At 37.0% G+C, this 18,345-nt stretch overlaps 1 protein-coding gene across 4 annotated transcripts in view; it reads left to right on the top strand.

Moving 5' to 3' along the window:
- The window catches only part of TAF1B (TATA-box binding protein associated factor, RNA polymerase I subunit B), a 76,965-nt gene that overhangs the window by 34,811 nt on the left and 23,809 nt on the right, over positions 1–18,345 (top strand). For all 4 annotated transcript variants that reach the window (XM_049903184.1, XM_049903182.1, XM_049903183.1 and 1 more), the window contains one exon: positions 14,749–14,896. In XM_049903184.1, coding sequence (XP_049759141.1) covers positions 14,749–14,896 — 148 coding nt within the window. The remainder of the gene's footprint in view (positions 1–14,748; positions 14,897–18,345) is intronic.

The raw sequence follows: 18,345 nt of genomic DNA on the forward strand, positions 1-18,345 counted from the left end.
TTTTAAATTGATATAGAACTGCTTGCAAACCCATTGACAGATCAGAATCTGACAAAATTAGATTAACTATTGAAGAGAACATCAGTGACAAGGGTGACGCAATAACCAAAACAAGAAAAGCAAACTCGTTTCCATTGAGTCGATTCCAACTCACAGTGACCCTATAGGACAGAGTAGAACTGCCCCATAGAGTTTCCAAGGAATGACTAATGGATTCAGATTGCTGACCTTTTGGTTAGCAGCCAAGTTCTTCACCACTGCATCACCAGGGCTCCAACTACGTACGAGAGCATCAGTCACGAGGGTGACACAATAAAATAGATTCTTCAAAAGGGAAAATTTATATGTAAAACTATTAAGAGAGCCCCATGGCAAAGTTGGTAGAACTCTTGAATAGTTTGGTAAAGTGACCCTCTTTGTAATTATGCTGATCAAATCAAAGGCAATGTGAAGGATGCCATATTGCGTTATCATAAGATTTTGATAGAAAAATTATCCCAACAAGAAAATTGTTTTATTCATTGTTTTGAGAACTTAGTGGATAGGTATAATCATAACTTAAATTTTGTTCAGTATAAGATAAACTTGTTTCGACTCGACGGCAGTGGGTTTGGTTTTGGTTTTTATGCTTTCTAATTTTGTTTCTCAAACTAAATTTCAATCAATCCCCTTTTCACCGTTTACCAATAAAATCTGGTCTCTGTTTTTTAAGTAGATTGATTTCGAGTGGCCTTACAAAAGGAGTCCTGGTGGCACAGTGGTTAAAGTGGTTGACTGCTTACTGAAGCCACCAGCCGCTCCTCAAGAGAAAGGTGTGGCAGCCTGCTTCCCTAGAGATTTATAGCCTTGGAAACCCTATGGAGTTACTGATATGAGTTATCTTTGGACCGTAATAACAGAATTAGGATAGGAGTGCAGTGTTGCTCTGAAAATCACACTTATTTTCACAAGCAAATAATCAAGAAGCTGGACTATATTTTTATTTTATTTTTCAAGAATTTATACTTTGGCCTGACCTTGTCCTGACAGTACAAACTATGTATTTGTTGATAACAAGATGCATTTTGTTCAAGTTGTACTTTTGCACATGAAGGGAATAAAGTATCCAAAGACATATGTCTCTGTTACAGGGCAGGTGCTTTCCTAAAATGTTGCCTGTAAAGAAGGGGGTCATATGTTCCCACTGACATTCGTTATGAAATCGGGGATCTCAAAATGTGGTAAAAAACACAATCGGAAATTAGAGAACTACTTTTAAATTACATGTTTTAAATAAAAAATGTAATAATACTTGACACTTAATTAGGGTCCTTAGAACTATTCTCTTAGCATTATATGCCTTTGTTCCATTTAGCATTTTTTCCCCCTCATTTAGTTTTTTAAATTTAGTTTCAATTATGTCTGAAAGGAAAAGACATTTGGTTCCATAAATCGAGGTGTATGTCTTTTTATATTTGTTCAGTTTTCTGAGAGGGACCGATGGAACTAAGTTTATTGTTTGGTATCAGTTACCAGCTTGCCAAAAACCAAAACCAAACCCACTGCTGACAAGTCAATTCCGACTCATAGCGAGTCTGTAGAACAGAGTCGAACTGCCCCGTAGGATTTCCAAGGTTTTTAACCTCTGTGGAAGCAGACTGCCGCATCATTCTCCCGTGGAGTGGCTGATGGATTCGGACCAACAGCCTTTTGTTTGGCAGATGAATGCTTAACCACTGTTCCACCAGGGCTCCTCAGTTACCAATATAGTCTTCCTTATTAAAAAAATTCTCTCTTTCTCTCTCCTGTCTCACTTCTCCTCCTTTTCTCCTCTGCTCCCTTCTCTCCCCTTCTTTTTCTTCTCTCACTTAGTCTGCAGTATATTCTGTATTTTACGTCTTAACTGATTTGGATTTAACCTGACTTATCAGAGCCGTTCACCAGTCAAGTTACATTGATAACTTTGATGAGGTTATTTGTATTTTCTGTTGATGCCTAAAATTACTGTTTAGTTGTTTTTAACTCCCTAACCTAATTGTAAGCTGCTCAGGGGCGGACACGGTAATATTTTATATAGAATTGGGGAATACTAAAGCTGGAAGGAAATATGTATATCATTTAGTCCACTTCTCTTATTTTTCAAATAAGGTGAAAGGCTTAAGAAATGTGACCTGGGAATAAATAAACTTAACTTCATTAGTGTTTTCGTTAGCATTATTTTAGATAATATATTTAAAATATGGACATTCAGATGGTATAATAGGCTCACTCCCAGGCCCCAGAATGGTAATACTTTTCCTTTGAGATGGGGATTAGGAGGAGAATCAAGCTACTTGGAGAAAAAAAAAGAAAGTGTCATTTTTGGAAAATGAAGTTTTAATTTTAAATTCTGTTATAAAAGAGAGTCTTCGAATGTGCCCATTTCTGTTTTCTCAAAGTAGTTTCCAGGAAGTACATGGGATGGGAAGGAATAAAATGTGATATAATGACTCTTGCTTCTCATGCCAGTATTTTAGAATTTAGGTTACCATAAATTCAGCTTGCTGCAAAGAATATTATTGCCTGGGCTGAGATTGGTGTCTAACCGGTGATTTCCTTTTTAATTAAGAAATTTGGTTTCACTTTTTATGTTCTTGCACAGACACTCAAAGTCCCCTGTGTAAAAGTAATTATTTTCAAGAATGTATTTTTTTTTTATTCTCTATGATCTTTCACATAGTAATAGATCCCTTTGTTGACGAATGTTTAAATGACTGCAAAAGTGACGTGTAATACACAGAATCAAGAGACGTTTTCTGTAGTAGCCATTTTGGCTCACGTTTCTCAGAAGCCTAGCTTAAGCCTTTAGTTAAGATTTGCGCTGCCCTCCCACCGACGCATGGTGAGAAGTGCCTGCCGCTGCTACAGCCACATTTATTTCTGGTGATAATTCAGGGTTTCAGCCTAAAATATTGTATCCTCAGTATTATATCAAGTCAAAATTGTTGTCTGCCTCTCCTAAATTTTTATGATTTTAGGCTTAAATTTTGTAAATTAAGAGGTGAAGTGAGTTATTTTATGTTTATTTGCTTGTCTTTGCTCTGAAGCTGTTCAAATAGTCATTTTTACTCATCATATTGATTACTGAGAAGAGTGTTGAAATCTCCAACTATAGTTGCAACTTTTCCTTTTATGTTCTATCAGCTTCTGCCTCAAGTTTTCTGAAGTTCTGTTACTAGCTACCTAACATTTAGGATATTTATATCTTCTTGGTGAATTGACTCCTTTATCATTATGTAATGTCCCTTTTTATCCTGGTAGTATTTCTTGTTCTGAAATCGCCTTTGTCTGATACTAATATAGCCACTGCAGGTTTTTTTTTTTTTTGAATTACAGGTTGCATAGTATGTCTTTTTCCATTCTTTTACTTTTAACTTATCTGTGTCTGTTTTTAAATTGGGTGTCTTATAGACAGTATATAGTTGGGTCTTGATTTTTTATGTAACACAGTAAGCTCAGCCTCTTAATTTGGGTATTTAGACTAATTTACATTTATGTAATTATCAATGCCCTCGCGCATCTGTCGGTTTCAGCAAACAGATACAGCGCTGAAAGTGCTCACTCATCTATGCCAAGAAATTGGGAAGACAGCTACTGTCATGGATTGAATTGTGTCCCCCCAAATTTCTGTCAATTTAGCTAGGCCTTTGAGTCACAGTATTGTGTGATTGTCCACCATTTTAGTGATATCCCTATGTGTTGTAAATCCTATCACTATGATGAAATGAGATGGATTAGTGGCATTATATTGATGAGATATACAAGATCAGATAGTGTCTTAGGTCAATCTCTTTGAGATATAAAAAGAGAAAAGCAAGTAAAGAGACAGCGGGACCTCATACCACTAAGAAAGCAGCACCGGCAGCAGAGCATGTCCTTTGGACCTGAGATTCCTGTGCTGAGGTGCTCCCAGACCAAGGGAAGACTGATGATAAGGACCCTCCTCCGGAGCCAACAGAGAGAGAAAGCCTTCCCCTGGAACCAGCACCCTGAATTCAGACTTCTAGCCTACTTGACTGTGAGAGAATAAACCACTCTTTGTTAAAGCCATCCGCTTGTGGTAATTCTGTTATAGCAGTACTAGATGACCAAGACAGCTATCCAGCCAATTGACTGGAAGAGATCCATATTTATACCTATTCCAAAGAAAGATAATCCAACCGAATGCAGAAATTATCAAACAATACCATTATAAAATTTTGCTGAAGATCATTTAAAAGCAATTGCAGCAGTACATCGATAGGGAACTGCCAGAAATTCAAGCCGGATTCAGAAGAGGACCTGGAACCAGGAATATCATTGCTAATCTCAGATGGATCGTGGCTGAAAGCAGAGAACACCAGAAAGATGTTTACCTGTGTTTTATTGACTACATAAAGGCATTTGACTGTGTGGATCATAAATTATGGATAGCATTGCAAAGAACGGGAACCCAGAACAGTTAATTGTGCTCATGAAGAATCTGTACATAGATCAAGAGGTAGTCATTTGAACAGAACAAGAGAATACTGCATGGTTTAAAAGGAAAGGTGTACATTAGGGTTGTATCCTTTCACCATACTTATTCAATCTGTATGCTGAGCAAATAATCCAAGAAGTTGGACTAAATTAAGTCCTGCCTCATTAACATAACTGCCTCTAATCATGCCTCATTAGCATCATAGAGATAGGATTTACAACACATAGGAAATCACATCAGATGACAAAATGGCAGACAAGCACGTAATACTGGGAACCATGGCCCAGCCAAGTTGAAACATATTTTTGAGGGACACAATTCAATCCATAACAATTTTACTTTTTCAATCCATACATTTTATTTTTACTTTGTTATGAATTCAACAATACGTTATGATTGTTTTTGCTTTAAACAATCAGTTATCTTTTAAAGATATTTAAAAATCAGAAAAAGTATTTTTTCTCACATAAATGCTATTTCCAACATTATTCCTTTGTTTAGATCCAAATTTCCATCGCTCTAAAAAATCTTTAACACTTCTAGTTCAGATCTTCTGGCGATGAATTCTTTTAGCTTTTCTTGGTCTTAGAAAGTTTTTATTTTGCCTCACTTTTGAAAGACCTCTTTAGTAGTTACAGAATTCTGTAAGTTGGGTTAGACTCGATAGCAACTAACAACAACAACATAGAATTCCAGGTTGATATTTTTCTTTCAACATTTTTAAGATGTCATCCCATTGTCTTCTGGCCTGCCTGATTTCTGACAAGAAGTCTGCTATTAATCTTCGTTTTTCTTCTGGCTGCTTTTAAGATTTTACCACTGGTTTTCAACAGTTGAATTGTGGTGTGCCTTGATGTGGTTTTCTTTATGTTTCTTCTGCTTGGGGTTCATTAAGCTTAGATCTGTGGGTGTATAGTTTTCATCACATTTGGAAAAAAGCTTAGCCATTATTTCTTTAAATATTTTTTTCTGTCCTCCCTTCTGTTTTTCTCTGAGACATGAATTATATGTTAGGCTATTTGATATTGTCCCGTAACTCACTAAGGCTAGTGTTCTTTTTTCCCCCCTACTCTTTTTTTCTAAGTGTGTTTCAATTCTGAATGGTTTTTCTATTGTCATGTCTTCAAATTCACCTATCTTTTTTTCTTTCTTCAAGGTCTAATCTGCTGTTAATATCATACAATTTATTTTTAATTTCAGATACTAAATTTTCCTTTCTAGCAGTTCCATTTTGGTCTTCTTTATTTCTTCCATTTCTGTCTTCCTTCTGTTCATATTTTCTTTTACGCCCTTAAGTATATTGGCAATATTTATAATAGCTGTTTTAAGGTTCTTGTCTCCTAATTCTGTCATCTCTTTTATTTCTGGGTCTGTTTCTATTGATTGATTTTTCTCTTGGTTATTTGTCATATTTACCTCTTTCTTTGCATGCCTGGTAACTTTTATTGGATGCGGACATTACACATTTTATGTTGTTGGTGCTGGATTTTTGTTGTGATGCTCAGTTAAGTAACTTGACAATCATTTTGATCCCTTTGAGGCTTGTTTCTAAGCTTTCTTAAGGCCGGCCCAGGACCTTTATTCCGGACTAATTTAGCCACACTACTAAGGTATGTCCTTTCTGAAGGCTCTACCCAGTGCCCCTTGTGTTAGATAGTCTTTCCACTGGAGCCTTGTCTGAGCCCTGGAAATTGTTTGGTCTGCTGCTTTCCAATGATTTTTTTCCCCGACCCCAAGTTTTTTTCCCTCACATGTACAGATCAATACTCAGTCAAAGACTCAAGGGACCCCTTTGCAGATCTCTGAAGCTCTCTTTCTGTGCAGCTTCATCATTTCTGGTACACTGTACTGCAAATTATAGATACCTCAGTTTCCATGGAACTCTGATCTCTGTCTCACGAGCTCAGCAAGACCCTTAGGCTCTGTTTCACTCCCCACTCCCTGCACTGCAGCTTGAAAACTATCTGTAGACGGTAAACTGGGGTCATTTGTTTACCTTCTCTCAGAGACTGTAGTCTTTGTCCAAGCCTGTTGTCCAAGCCTGAAAGCCGTTACTTCATATATTTTTCCCAATTCTCTGATAGCTTATGGTGGGAAGGCAATTTCCATAGTAGTTAATCCTTCATGGGCGGGCAGAACCAGAAGTATTCTAAATATTAATTTTTAATATTTAGATGCTTTTTAGGTGTTTCCTAAGCAATTCTTTATTGAATGCCTAAGTGCGTCTCATTTTGCTCATTTATGCTTGGATTTTTTTTAATTGTAGTCTCTATCCATAAATATAGTCACTAGTCTAATCTTTGCTTAAATTGTTTCCCCTGGTTGAACGGTGTTAATGGAGAGTCATAGTTACAGACTTTCGCTTACACGAAATACGTGCCCTAGTAAGAATCCCTTTTGTTGTCTATACTGCTTTTAAGATAATATTGAATGAGGGGGCAGAGGTAAAATGTGAAGGAATTTCTCATAGAGATTTTGATGGAAAAGTATGAGCATAAAATATGAGACCATGTTTGGGTAACAATAACCTTTGATTACACTTTGCTTTTTAAACTTAATGTATCTTGGAGAGCCTTATTTTAATTTTATTTTGGGATACTTTTAGATTTACAGAACAATCGCAAGAATAAAAATCGTACAAAGAACACTCATACTCTTTCCCTAGATTCAGCTATTGTTAACATTTTATCCCATTTGCTTTATTGTTTGTGCTATTCTGTCTATCCGCCTATTTATCTAATTGAATTTCTGAATCATTTGAGGGTAAATTACATCCATCATGGCCCATTATCCCTAAATATTTTATTGTATATTTCATAAGAATAGATATTTTCCTACATAACCTCAGTTTAGTTATCAACTAACTCTTCTTTTTAGAGATGTGTAGTATAGATATGCCACAATTTATAAAAACTAGGATGGGATTTTGTATTTTGTGATAAAAGGCTTAAAAAGCAGCTAGATACTGAAGAACAGAACTGGAAACAATCTAAATGTCTGTCAGCAGGAAAATGAATAAAATGTGGTATGTTCATGCAATGGCACATTAAACAACTGTGAAAATGAATGAACTACAGCTATCCATAAACATGAATGAATGTGGAACACTTCCTACCCAGTAACCCAGTGCCGTTGAGTTAACACTTCCTATTATGTGTTAAAAGCACGATTCAGAACACTATATAGAGTATGATACCGTTTTCATAAAGCTCAAAAAAGAAGTTAAACTAAATACATTTAGATATATTTATGTGTATGGTAAACTATTTTTACAAAGGCAAGTTAGCGATGGGCAAAGTTCAGGCTTCTGGTTACGTGTGTAGGGGAGGCAGAGGGATGTGATAGGGCAGGAGTCCTCAGGTAGATGCCGTGTTATCAGTGATGTACCTGTTCTTAAGTTGGGTAGTAGATTCATATGTGTTCATTTTATTATCATGCCTCATAGCTTGCAAATATGTTACGTACATTCTTTTGTGTTTTTCATATTTCTAAAGGCAGCTAGAGGATATTGTCTAAATAGAATTTCTAAAGCAGAGGAGTAAAAGGCAATTTGTATATGTCTTAAATCTCCAGCTAAAAGTGTAAACTGTTTTGAGAGTAGACCATGTTTAATACTTCTGTTTTATTATCCATAAGACATAATGTACTTCTGTAAAATGGTAAGGACTCAGTGTTTATTGATTAAATGATTTGAAATAACTATAGAACAGAATTGGTTTAAACACTTTATTCTCAGGAGATTTCTAATTCATCTGCTGGCAGTTCCTCCTCTCCCAAGTAGGTAACTTCCAGGTTGCTTCTGGTGTATTTATTATATAACATATCAGGAGGCCATTAAATAATGATGCTTGGTTTAAAAAAAAAAAAGTTTTAAGCATTCTATTAATATTTTAGCAGTAAATGTGTGAGGGATAGATATGACTTCTGCTTATATACAAGGACATTTAAAAATAAGAGTTATGGGTGTGTCAGTATCACTCATATAAAAATCAGTATCACTCATGAGACAAATCACCTTATCAGTTAATTTGTACTGTTCACCAGTGTAATGAAACTAATGGTACATTATTCAGGTCAGAAAATGTTTATCTGTGAGGCTACATTATGATATTTCTTATAGTAGAATCCCACCTCATATCTGCTAAGTGAAACCATTAGTACCTTTTAATTTCATGTGGATTATCTGTGATTTAGTTTGATCCTGGGCCAGCTTCTTACTAGTACCCAGCATGCCTTCCTCACCTTACTTCCCAGGAGAAGAGAATAGGAACTAGGTTTTATACTCGCTTAAGCAAAATTAAATCATAACAAAGGTAAATCTGCTGCAGAAATAATCATGCAACCTTCCAAAATCAAATAGAAATTATCTTGGGATTATCTAGTCTTCTAGATACCATCTTTTAATCTCCTTTAGTACAGATGTGCGAAATTTGAACATAGCTATGTAACAATCAGCAGAGTAATTGGAGAACAGATAATCTTAAGAAGGAGGACTCCAATAGGTGTTTCCCAGTTTGTATCCTAGGGCCAAAACAAGTTACTGTCACCTGTTCAGTTGACAAGTCCTCATTGGTCATCGGCTCGTAATTTTGTAGTTGCTCAGAAGCTTTGTATTTGTCCCTGCAAGTCGACAATATGTTTCTTAAAAGGTCCCATCCCCAGGACCAGGACTACATTCCACACAATGTAATGTGCTCACCACAAACCTCCAGAAGATTAGACTTTGAACATAAAGTATTTTTTGTTACCACATGATAGATTTACAAGAATTAAGACAATTCTGGCAGACTCAAAAATGCGAGGTGTTTGTGAATTCGGAAAAATGTGAAATACATTACAGTGCTTTGTCATTACCTCTGATAGTTTTACTCTTTACTAATTTTCCTTTGTAATAGAAAGTCTTGTTAGAAGTTTAGATTAACAGGTGCATGTAGCATTAGCTTTTTCTCAGCTGAATCTTTGCTTCAGAACAACAATAAGTAAGGGTGAGGCACTGCCCTTTTTTTTTTTAATAGCTAAGCAGGAAGTTCACCTCTGACAGGGTATTGTAATCAGGTTTATCACAGGAGCCTGCTGTTGTGTAACAGAAACTCTAGCTTGTCCTTACCTGCCTTAAACCATTGCTTCATGAAGGAAAATAAACTCGCTGGAACATTTGTGAAATTCAGTAAAAAGCTTTCCCAAGCACTCGGTTTTTAATGCATGCTAGAACAGTTTGTTATAGCTTTGTGATCTTTTTGAAAACATATTAAACTTGTGATTTCTTACTATTGTAAGCAGTGGGTGGGTAATTAAATGAATCTGGATCACTCCAAAAGTCCTGTAATTTGTATTTACTATACCTTCTAGACACATCTTTAGTCAAGTGTAGTAACAGTTCACACTCGGTTCCCCCAATACCCTCCCTCCAACCTTTTTCAGGAAAAAGGGTGAAGGTTTGGGATGTCTTCAAATGACTGTTTATGTAATTGACAGGCAGCTTTTCTTCATTGTGTGCTTTGCCTTTGCTCACAAAAGTGCATTCAGTGTTCTATAGTATGTTGAAACTTTTAAATGGAAACGGCTTTTCATGAACAAAGGAAGCATTTTCTTCCCTCCTTCCATGTCTTAGCTTTCTCCACTAAGTCTTGGCTTCTTCAGCAGCTCTCCCTCCACCAGAAATGACAAAAGGTGCAATTGTTTTCGGAGATGGCGATGAAGATAATGCCAGTGGAGTATTTGGTGTGTGGGCTGCTGGGGACTGTTTTTCTTCTCTGTTTGGTTTTGTTTTGTTTTTGTTATCCCAGAAAGTTGAGCACACTTTAAAAACAAACCAAAAAAAAAAAAAAAAAAAGCTTGAAAAAAACTTTCTCATACCTGTATCTTGGGCGAGCTATTTCTTTTCTTTAGTTTGTTCTGTTAGTATTTAAATGGGGCCCTCTGTCCCTTTAACAACAAATCTGAGAAAACTCACTTAAAACACAGGGAATGGAATACAGACTACAGAGAGTATTGATGTGATTTGTTTTCTTTTTCATGAGGGCTTGAGTCTTGCCTTTGCCCAGACTTAAGAGCAAGGCTTGGGAGGAGACAGGTGGCAAAATTAAGTTTTAGTATTTCCAATCATTTTTTTTTTCTGAGTTGAGATTCCCAACCCCATGCAGATAGCCTCTTCATTTTCCTTATTTATACATGTAATTTGAATATTACCTCCTTCTGCCTCTCTTTCTGTCTGTCTCTCTACGGCCTCTCCCCCGTCCCTCCTCTCTCAAGGCAAGTTTCTGGAGCACAAGGCTGATTTGAAGCACCATTACTTCTAGCAAAAAATCTTTCAGATTATCTGGTAGAATAAACTGAAAATCTAATCTCTTCCAGGGACACCATCTCTACCCAAAGTCCTAGGTAAATCACTGGATGAACCAAAGTATTGGGCCTGGACATGCTTTTCTCTATTACAGATACTATTTATCTGCTAATGACTTACAGACAGTAGGGCTACTTCTGTCTTTTCAGCCTTGATTTTCCTTATTTTTATGTATTTTAAACTCATAGACAAATTCTAAACAAATAACATGAAATAATGCATATTATTCTACCACAGTCTTTGGCACTGTTTCTAAATCTTCTCAAGAATTAGTCATTTCATCATCCCTCACTGGACTCAGCAAGGAGGGATAAAGAGGAAACCAGAAACTCATTCCGAAGTACCTCCCCAGTATTTGAATGTTGATGGGCAACATTCTGATCTTCTCTCTGAATGAGTAAAAAGAAAAGATGTAATGCTGGTTCAGCCAAACCCACTGAAGGGCACTTTGCCATGATGATTCATTTTGCCTTGGAGCAATCTTACGTCCCTTGTGAAACTGGGTCTTTTGTTGGAAGGTAGAAAAAGACTTCTCCAGAGTTGTCAGTCAGTTCTTAAGCACCTCTGAAGGAAGGTCTTACTGGATCAAGTTTTATTACACTCTGAGTCTTCAAACTTTAGTCTAGATTCAGGGGCGGGTAACCCAATAAGTAGGGTAAGCACAGGCTTACTTGTGCTTACTTTCTAATCTGTACTGAACAATTTCACATGGGTGAAAAAATGTGAAATTGTTCACTACAGATTAGAAAGTAAGCACGAGTAAGCCCATGCATACCTTGCTGACTGGGTGATTTGTCCCTGTTAAAAAAAAAGAAAAAAAAATCTTTTTTTTAAAATTTTTTTTAGGGACTGTAAATTTGAAAGGAGACTTTGATTCTGTAGGAGGGTGCTGTAGGGTGGGGAGAGAGACAGATGCCAGCCATACCTAGAAGCACAATCTTTGATGTGGTGAAAAAATGATAAATTGTTCACTACAGATGATCGATCTGGTAAGCACTGTGCTTACCTTGCCGATTAAAGAATCCGCCCCATCTAGATTTGTTCACCACCTTACTCTGTAGGCCACAAGTAGCCCTTGGGATTGTTTGTGCAATCTTTGTTATAATAATAACCTGATAGGTTTCAGATCTACCTGAGGGAAATTAAGGTTGGCATAATGATAGCAGGTGTTCTCAGTTTCCCTCACTCCAACTCCTACCTCCCAGAATTACCACCGCAGGACAGCAGGAAGAGAAGCTAGCTGTTGGGTGTTTTGTATTGTTTTGTTTTCCCCTCCTCTCACAACACTTTAGCCATCACTGGAATTGATATGTGTACCTCTCTTTTCTAGTTAGTGGGTTAAAACCAGATGAAAGTCTCCTTTAGACCACAAGAAAAATGAGAATAGGATAGGAAGCCACAGCAATTTAATTGATCTCTAGAGGTTCTCAGGCTTTTAATATGATTAAGGATATCTTAAGGACTTTGTTAAAATTTAGATTAGATTCTTAGATCCAGCTTCAGAGATTGGTTCCATAACTTTGCTGTGGAATCTAGGAAATACGCATTTTCAATAAGCATCGTGCACGTGATTCTGATACAGGTGGTGCTTCGAGCAGTACAGACTAACCTTGTCTCTCTGCCTCACTCTTTCTTTTGCTATTGCCCCGTGTTCCACAAAAGATTTGAGGTAGAATTAGACTCATTAGCAGGTGACCAGGGAGTCAATATAAAGTGAAATACCTTACTAGACATGCAAAGTTTTAAACAGGGTTCAGGTAGACCTCATTCTGCTTAATATGTCAGAGATTCTATACACCTAATGAAAATATGGTACAAATAGCCTAGCAGCTTCTATGAGATCCTTCCCTTCTAATGTCAAGACTATTCTAATGCAGTCATTGAATGTTTACTGTAATTTTTATATGGTAGTTATCTATGTTTTAGAATCTTTTCAAAATAAAGGCTTAATCTCCTCTCTGGGCCAAGGACAATGGGGCAGAGACCAGAAAAAAAAAAAAGTTTCACTGTCCTTTTATTCTCTAAAACATTGCTAAGTAACAGTGCTCCCAGCCAAAGGTTAAATACTGTGCTGAGCTAACATAGGCTCCCTATGCTTTATAATTGTGTGGGAGTCCCTGGGTGGTGCAGATCATTAAGCACTGGACTACTAACCAAAAGGTTGGCAGTTCGAACCCATTTAGAGACACCTTAGAAACCAGATCAAGAAACGGCACATTACTGTCACCCTAGAAGCCCCGTCATCATGCTTATTTCCAGTCACAGTCTACCCCCTCTCTCCTGAGTACTCACTGCCCTGACTTCTGACAGGATAGAAGTTTTGTACTAAGTCGATGAGTTTTGTGCTTTTTGTAAATGGAATCATACTCTTTTGCGCCTGGCTTCTTTCTTTTAACATTATGTTTTGAAGTTTCTTCCATATGGTTGCATGTAGATCATTCTCATTGCTGTATAGTGTTCTGTTGTGAGAATATATCACGTTATTTGTCAGTTCTACCATTGATGGGAACATTGGGGACTTCTATGAGTAGCGTTGTTGTGAACATCCTGGTACGTATCTCTCGGTAGATGTGCGGATGCGATTCTGTTGTGTATGTAGGAGGAGAATTGCTTTGTCATACAATGTATACATGCTCTACTTTAGTAGATGCTGCCAGTTTTCTGAAATGGTTATGTTCAGGCCCGATTTTAACAGGGCCCTGCCATATCAGAAATGTTGGTTTTTCCGAACCCCTGTAACACTTTCTTATATCTCACTTGTGGTGCTCGACAGCTTTCTGTTTTGTAGTATAGTTATTTATACATACCTTATCTCCCCTTTAAGGAGCCCTGGTGTGCAGTGGTTAAGCATTCGGCTGCTAACTGAAAGGTTGGCAGCTGGAACCCACCAGCGGCTCCACAGGAGAAAAGACCTGGCGATCTTTTCCTGTAAAGATTACAGCCTAGAAAACCCTACATGGTTCTAACCTGTCAACACCACACAACAGCTATCTCCCCTTCTAGATTATAAACTTCTTAAAAGGATTGTCTTATTCATCTTTGTATTCCCCCAAGGCACCCAGTTGTGTCTTATACAAAATAGGGTATAAATTTAATAATTTTATGTGAACAGATGAGTAAAAGGAAAAATTTTGTATAGTATTAACATCAAGAACGTTCACAAGTTGCAGAAATGTGAATAGCATATGCAAAAACTCTACAGGGGCAACCTTAAAGTGCTGAACAGAATTTATTACTATTGGCTCATAGATTTTCCTGAATTCTGTAGGAGAATCTTATATACTATTATGTGGAAGAGATTTTAGTATGAAGTTGAATTGTGAATTTTTAACTACTGGATTTAAACCCTGGTGTTATTGCCTACATAGAAGCATGTAAATATTATGTAACGATTATCCAAATTTGTTAGCTGTGAATTTCAAGATCAAAGAGGGCTGAAGGGTGAAGAAGGGTGAGAGGGAAGTTGTGTGTTAGAGCAGTGCAGTTAGGACAATATTGTAACTTCTAGATCCTGTCCCCTCAGGTTCTTCTACTGTGACTCTCAAGAAGTGTTGAGTTCTGGTGGCTTTTTTATTTAGGAGTGCTTACTGTTTGCAGCCCTCGTGGTTAAGAGCTTGGCTGCTAATGAAAAGGTCGGCAGATCAAATCCACCAGCCACTCCTTGGAAACCCCTGGGGCAGTTCTACTGTGTCTTACAGGGTCACTATGAGTCAGAATCGGTTGGACGATAGCGGGTTTGGTTTTTTGGTTTATTACTGTTTAAAATTGTTCAAATGGGATGTTAAGGATTTACGTGTGTTTTTCCCCCTTCATACTTTTCATTCAGATTTTATTTATGAATCCAGAAAAATATTTTTAAAATCAGAAAAATATTTTAAAAAATAGTTTATGTTTCAAGTCTTGCTACCTTGACTCTCTTTTATTTCAGTCTTGGCCTGACTATGAGGATATCTATAAAAAAACTATTGAAGTTGCCACATTTTTAGATTTGCCTCGTTTTCCAGACATAACTGAGGACTGCTATCTACATCCAAACATCTTGTGTATGAAATACTTAATGGAAGTCAATCTACCTGGTAGGTGTGTAGTGTACATGATGAGGAAAGCCTTTACCTACTAGAATTATAATAGGAATATAGAATGTTTTCAGATCACAGAATATGGGAGCCACCTGGAAGGAACCATAGTAACTTAAAGCTTAATTTCAGATACCTTTCTTAAAATAATTCAGACCACTTATCTAAAAGGGAACACCGTTCAGAGATAAATTAAAGAGGCCTGTTTTAGTGGATGGGAAACCCTGGTGGCATAGTGGTTAAGTGCTACGGCTGCTAACCAAAGGGTTGGCGGTTTGAATCCGCCAGGCACTCCTCGGAAACTCTATGGGGGCAGTTCTACTCTGTCCTGTAGGGTTGCTATGAGTCGGAATCGACTCGATGGCACTGGGTTTGATTAGGTTTTTTGGTTTTAGTGGATGTGAAAGTGTGAGGGCTTTATATTTCAGATAATGTATTTGGTGTTTACAGTAAGTTTACTGTTGTTGTTATTAGCTGCCATCAAGTTGGCTCCCAACTCATGTGCAATAGAATGCCAAATAAAATAGCTAAACATCTCAATACATGTTAATAAAGACCTAGCCAACAACAACAAAAAAAAAAGCGTCACTTTTTCTTCATTTGTTTGAAGCATGATTATTACATAGTAAATTCTAATGAAAAATATCCCATAACCTGAGCTATGGTAATGTGTTTTGTGTTTTTGGTAACATAGGCTATTTCCAATCCCTAAAACAAATGGAGATCAAGGTTTAGTAGGATCGCAGTGAACTCTTTAAGGCAGTGAAACACAGAATTTGAGAAGAGCCTCACTATGCTTAGATCTGCTGATGTAATTCATTCATTCCTGAATTTCTTGCTAAACTAGAAATGTGAGAAACTCAGGACTTCTGTTCTTAACAGAAAATATCAACACAGTGTATCAGTACTGTTGCTTAAGTCATACAAAAAATGTGGTTGAATGTATTTTTAAATAGAAGAGGAAAATACTTACATGAATAAAAGCAATAAATGAAATTGTATATACACTATAGTTTTAGCTATAAAAACAAATATAAATATGTAGTAACCCTGGTGGCACAGTGGTTAAAGCTCCGGACTGCTAACCAAAAGGTCGGCGGTTCAAAACCACCAGTGGCTCCGAGGGAGAAAGATGTGGCAATCTGCTCCCATAGAGATTTATGACCTTGGAAACCCTATGGTGTCGCTATAAGTCAGAATTGACTCGATGGCAGTGAGTTTTGGGTTAACACATAAATATATACATATAAATACTGAGTGTACAATTTTTAATATTTTTAAAAACAGGAACAAAAATAATTTAAAGTCTTCAAATGTATCATCTATTAGCTAAAGAATTTATGTCTCATTGAGATTTCAGAAGTCACCAGTTGTTTGATTCAGATTCCAGAATTTTTGTTTTGGATTTTCTTATTTTCATGTACTTCTTTGATGACTCTTAAAATATTGAGAGGTCCTGTGTTCTGTCATATATTTCAAAATCTTGAACTTAAAAAGAGAATAGTAGCTTATGAAGGATACCAGGGATTTCAAAAAAAAGAAAATAACTAAAGCAAGCTTCTACCTCAAGTGATTGCTCTTGGACAGAGTGGGTGGCAGGATTTTCTGACCAGTGTGTGTAGTTTAACAGTTTTTCTTGTCTAACTCTTCCTGGGAGTAACAAGTAGGATTAAATCCACTATAATGTGAAGAGAGACATTATTGTCACTTGATATTTATTAAGTGAACTTCTTGAAAACTAGTTGCTCAGTAAATATTCATTGAATGAATGAGTAAAAGCTAAGTGAAAATTTTAGTTATTATAATCTTGTAGATATATAAAAATACTTCAATGCCATGTTTTGAATTATGATTGTTTTGTATGTTCCATCTGAGAAAAAGCTTTTTTTATCAGTGAAAATTTTGTACTTAAAAATTTTTACTCAAATAACAAAATTAGTTTTGTATTTTGTTTATTCTTCATTGCCAACATGTGTTAGCACCAATTATGTGCAGGTAGCCAAGGATAGGAAGACAAATAAAATAAGACTTAGTCTCTGCCTTCAAGCTTAAGAGGAAGACAGAGAAGATAAAGAAGTAAACACTTAACTGTACACAGCAGTGGGGTAAATCCTAGGATAGCTGCTTTAGCTTTCAGAAGAGAACAGATCAAAGAAGGCTTCTGCTATCGGATAAATATTCTTAGAAGAAGAGATTGGTGTAACTGAGTTCTATAAGATCAGTGAGAAATCAGCCCAGCAAAGCCTAAGAACAGGAATGGAAAGAGAAATTGGCTTTCCTGGGAAAAGGGTGAAGGAAAACATGCAAAGGCAGAGAGGCAAGCGAGAACGTGGCTTGTTGGGGAAACTATAGCAGCTATTTGGGTTGGAAGCTAAAGGCTGTACAGGTTAATAAGAGCAGGGGAATGAGATGATTGGATCAGAGCATGGTAAGACAGGAGGAAAGGAGACCTGTTGTGATGATGCACTAAATAGCAGTAGTGGAGACAGTGAGAAGTGGATTGATTGGAGATCAGCCAGCATAAAAGCTAACATTTATTAAGTGCTCACTATATGCTACGAGTCGGAATCAACTCGACGGCAACGCGTATATGCCAGGAAGTGGTTAAGAGCTCAGGCTGCTAACCAAAAGGTCGGCAGTTCAAATCCACCAGCCACTCCTTGGAAACCTTATGGGACAGTTCTGCCTTGTCCTGTATGGTTGCTATGAGTCGGAATTGACTCAACAGCAAACAGCAACAACATATGCCAGGCCAGGAGCCCTGGTGGCAGAACGGTAAAGCACTCAGCTGTTAACCAAAAGGTTGGCAGTTTGAACCCACCCAGCACCTCTGCAGGAGAAAGACCTGACAATCTGTTCCATAAAGGTGACATCCAAGAAAATGCTAGGAGGGAAGTTCTGCTCTGTCACATGGGGTTGCTATGAGTCGGAATCAATTGGACAGTACCCAACAACAACAATAATAATGTTGTGCTTTAGGTATAGAAACTCACTTAGTCTTAACAGTAACTATGAGATAGGTATTGTTGTTATTCCTGTTTCATACACATGAAAAAACTGAGGCACAGAGAGGTAATGTGCTAGTAAACGATGGAGCAGGGATTCCAATCCAGGCAGTTTGGTTTCATAGTCTGCTCTCTTAACCTGTTGTTATTGAGTCGATTCCAACGCATAGTGACCCTGTATTATGGGGAACAGCATCAACAAGATATTGTAACTGATTAAAATGTAGGAGATTTACTAAATTCAACACGTTTATTAGCTCTATAGTAATAGCTGTACTTGAAAATAATTAGAATAGGATATGGTACATCTTCGGTACTTAGATTACTGAGTGAAGAAAGTTGTTTAGTAACTTAGAGGTTTCAAAATATACTCATTTGTACTACTTTGTTTAGTCTTAGTTTATTCTCACTGTAACCCATTTTACAAATGAAGAAACACTAAGC

This window comes from Elephas maximus, chromosome 12, assembly GCF_024166365.1.
Source record: "Elephas maximus indicus isolate mEleMax1 chromosome 12, mEleMax1 primary haplotype, whole genome shotgun sequence".
NCBI lineage: Eukaryota > Metazoa > Chordata > Mammalia > Proboscidea > Elephantidae > Elephas > Elephas maximus.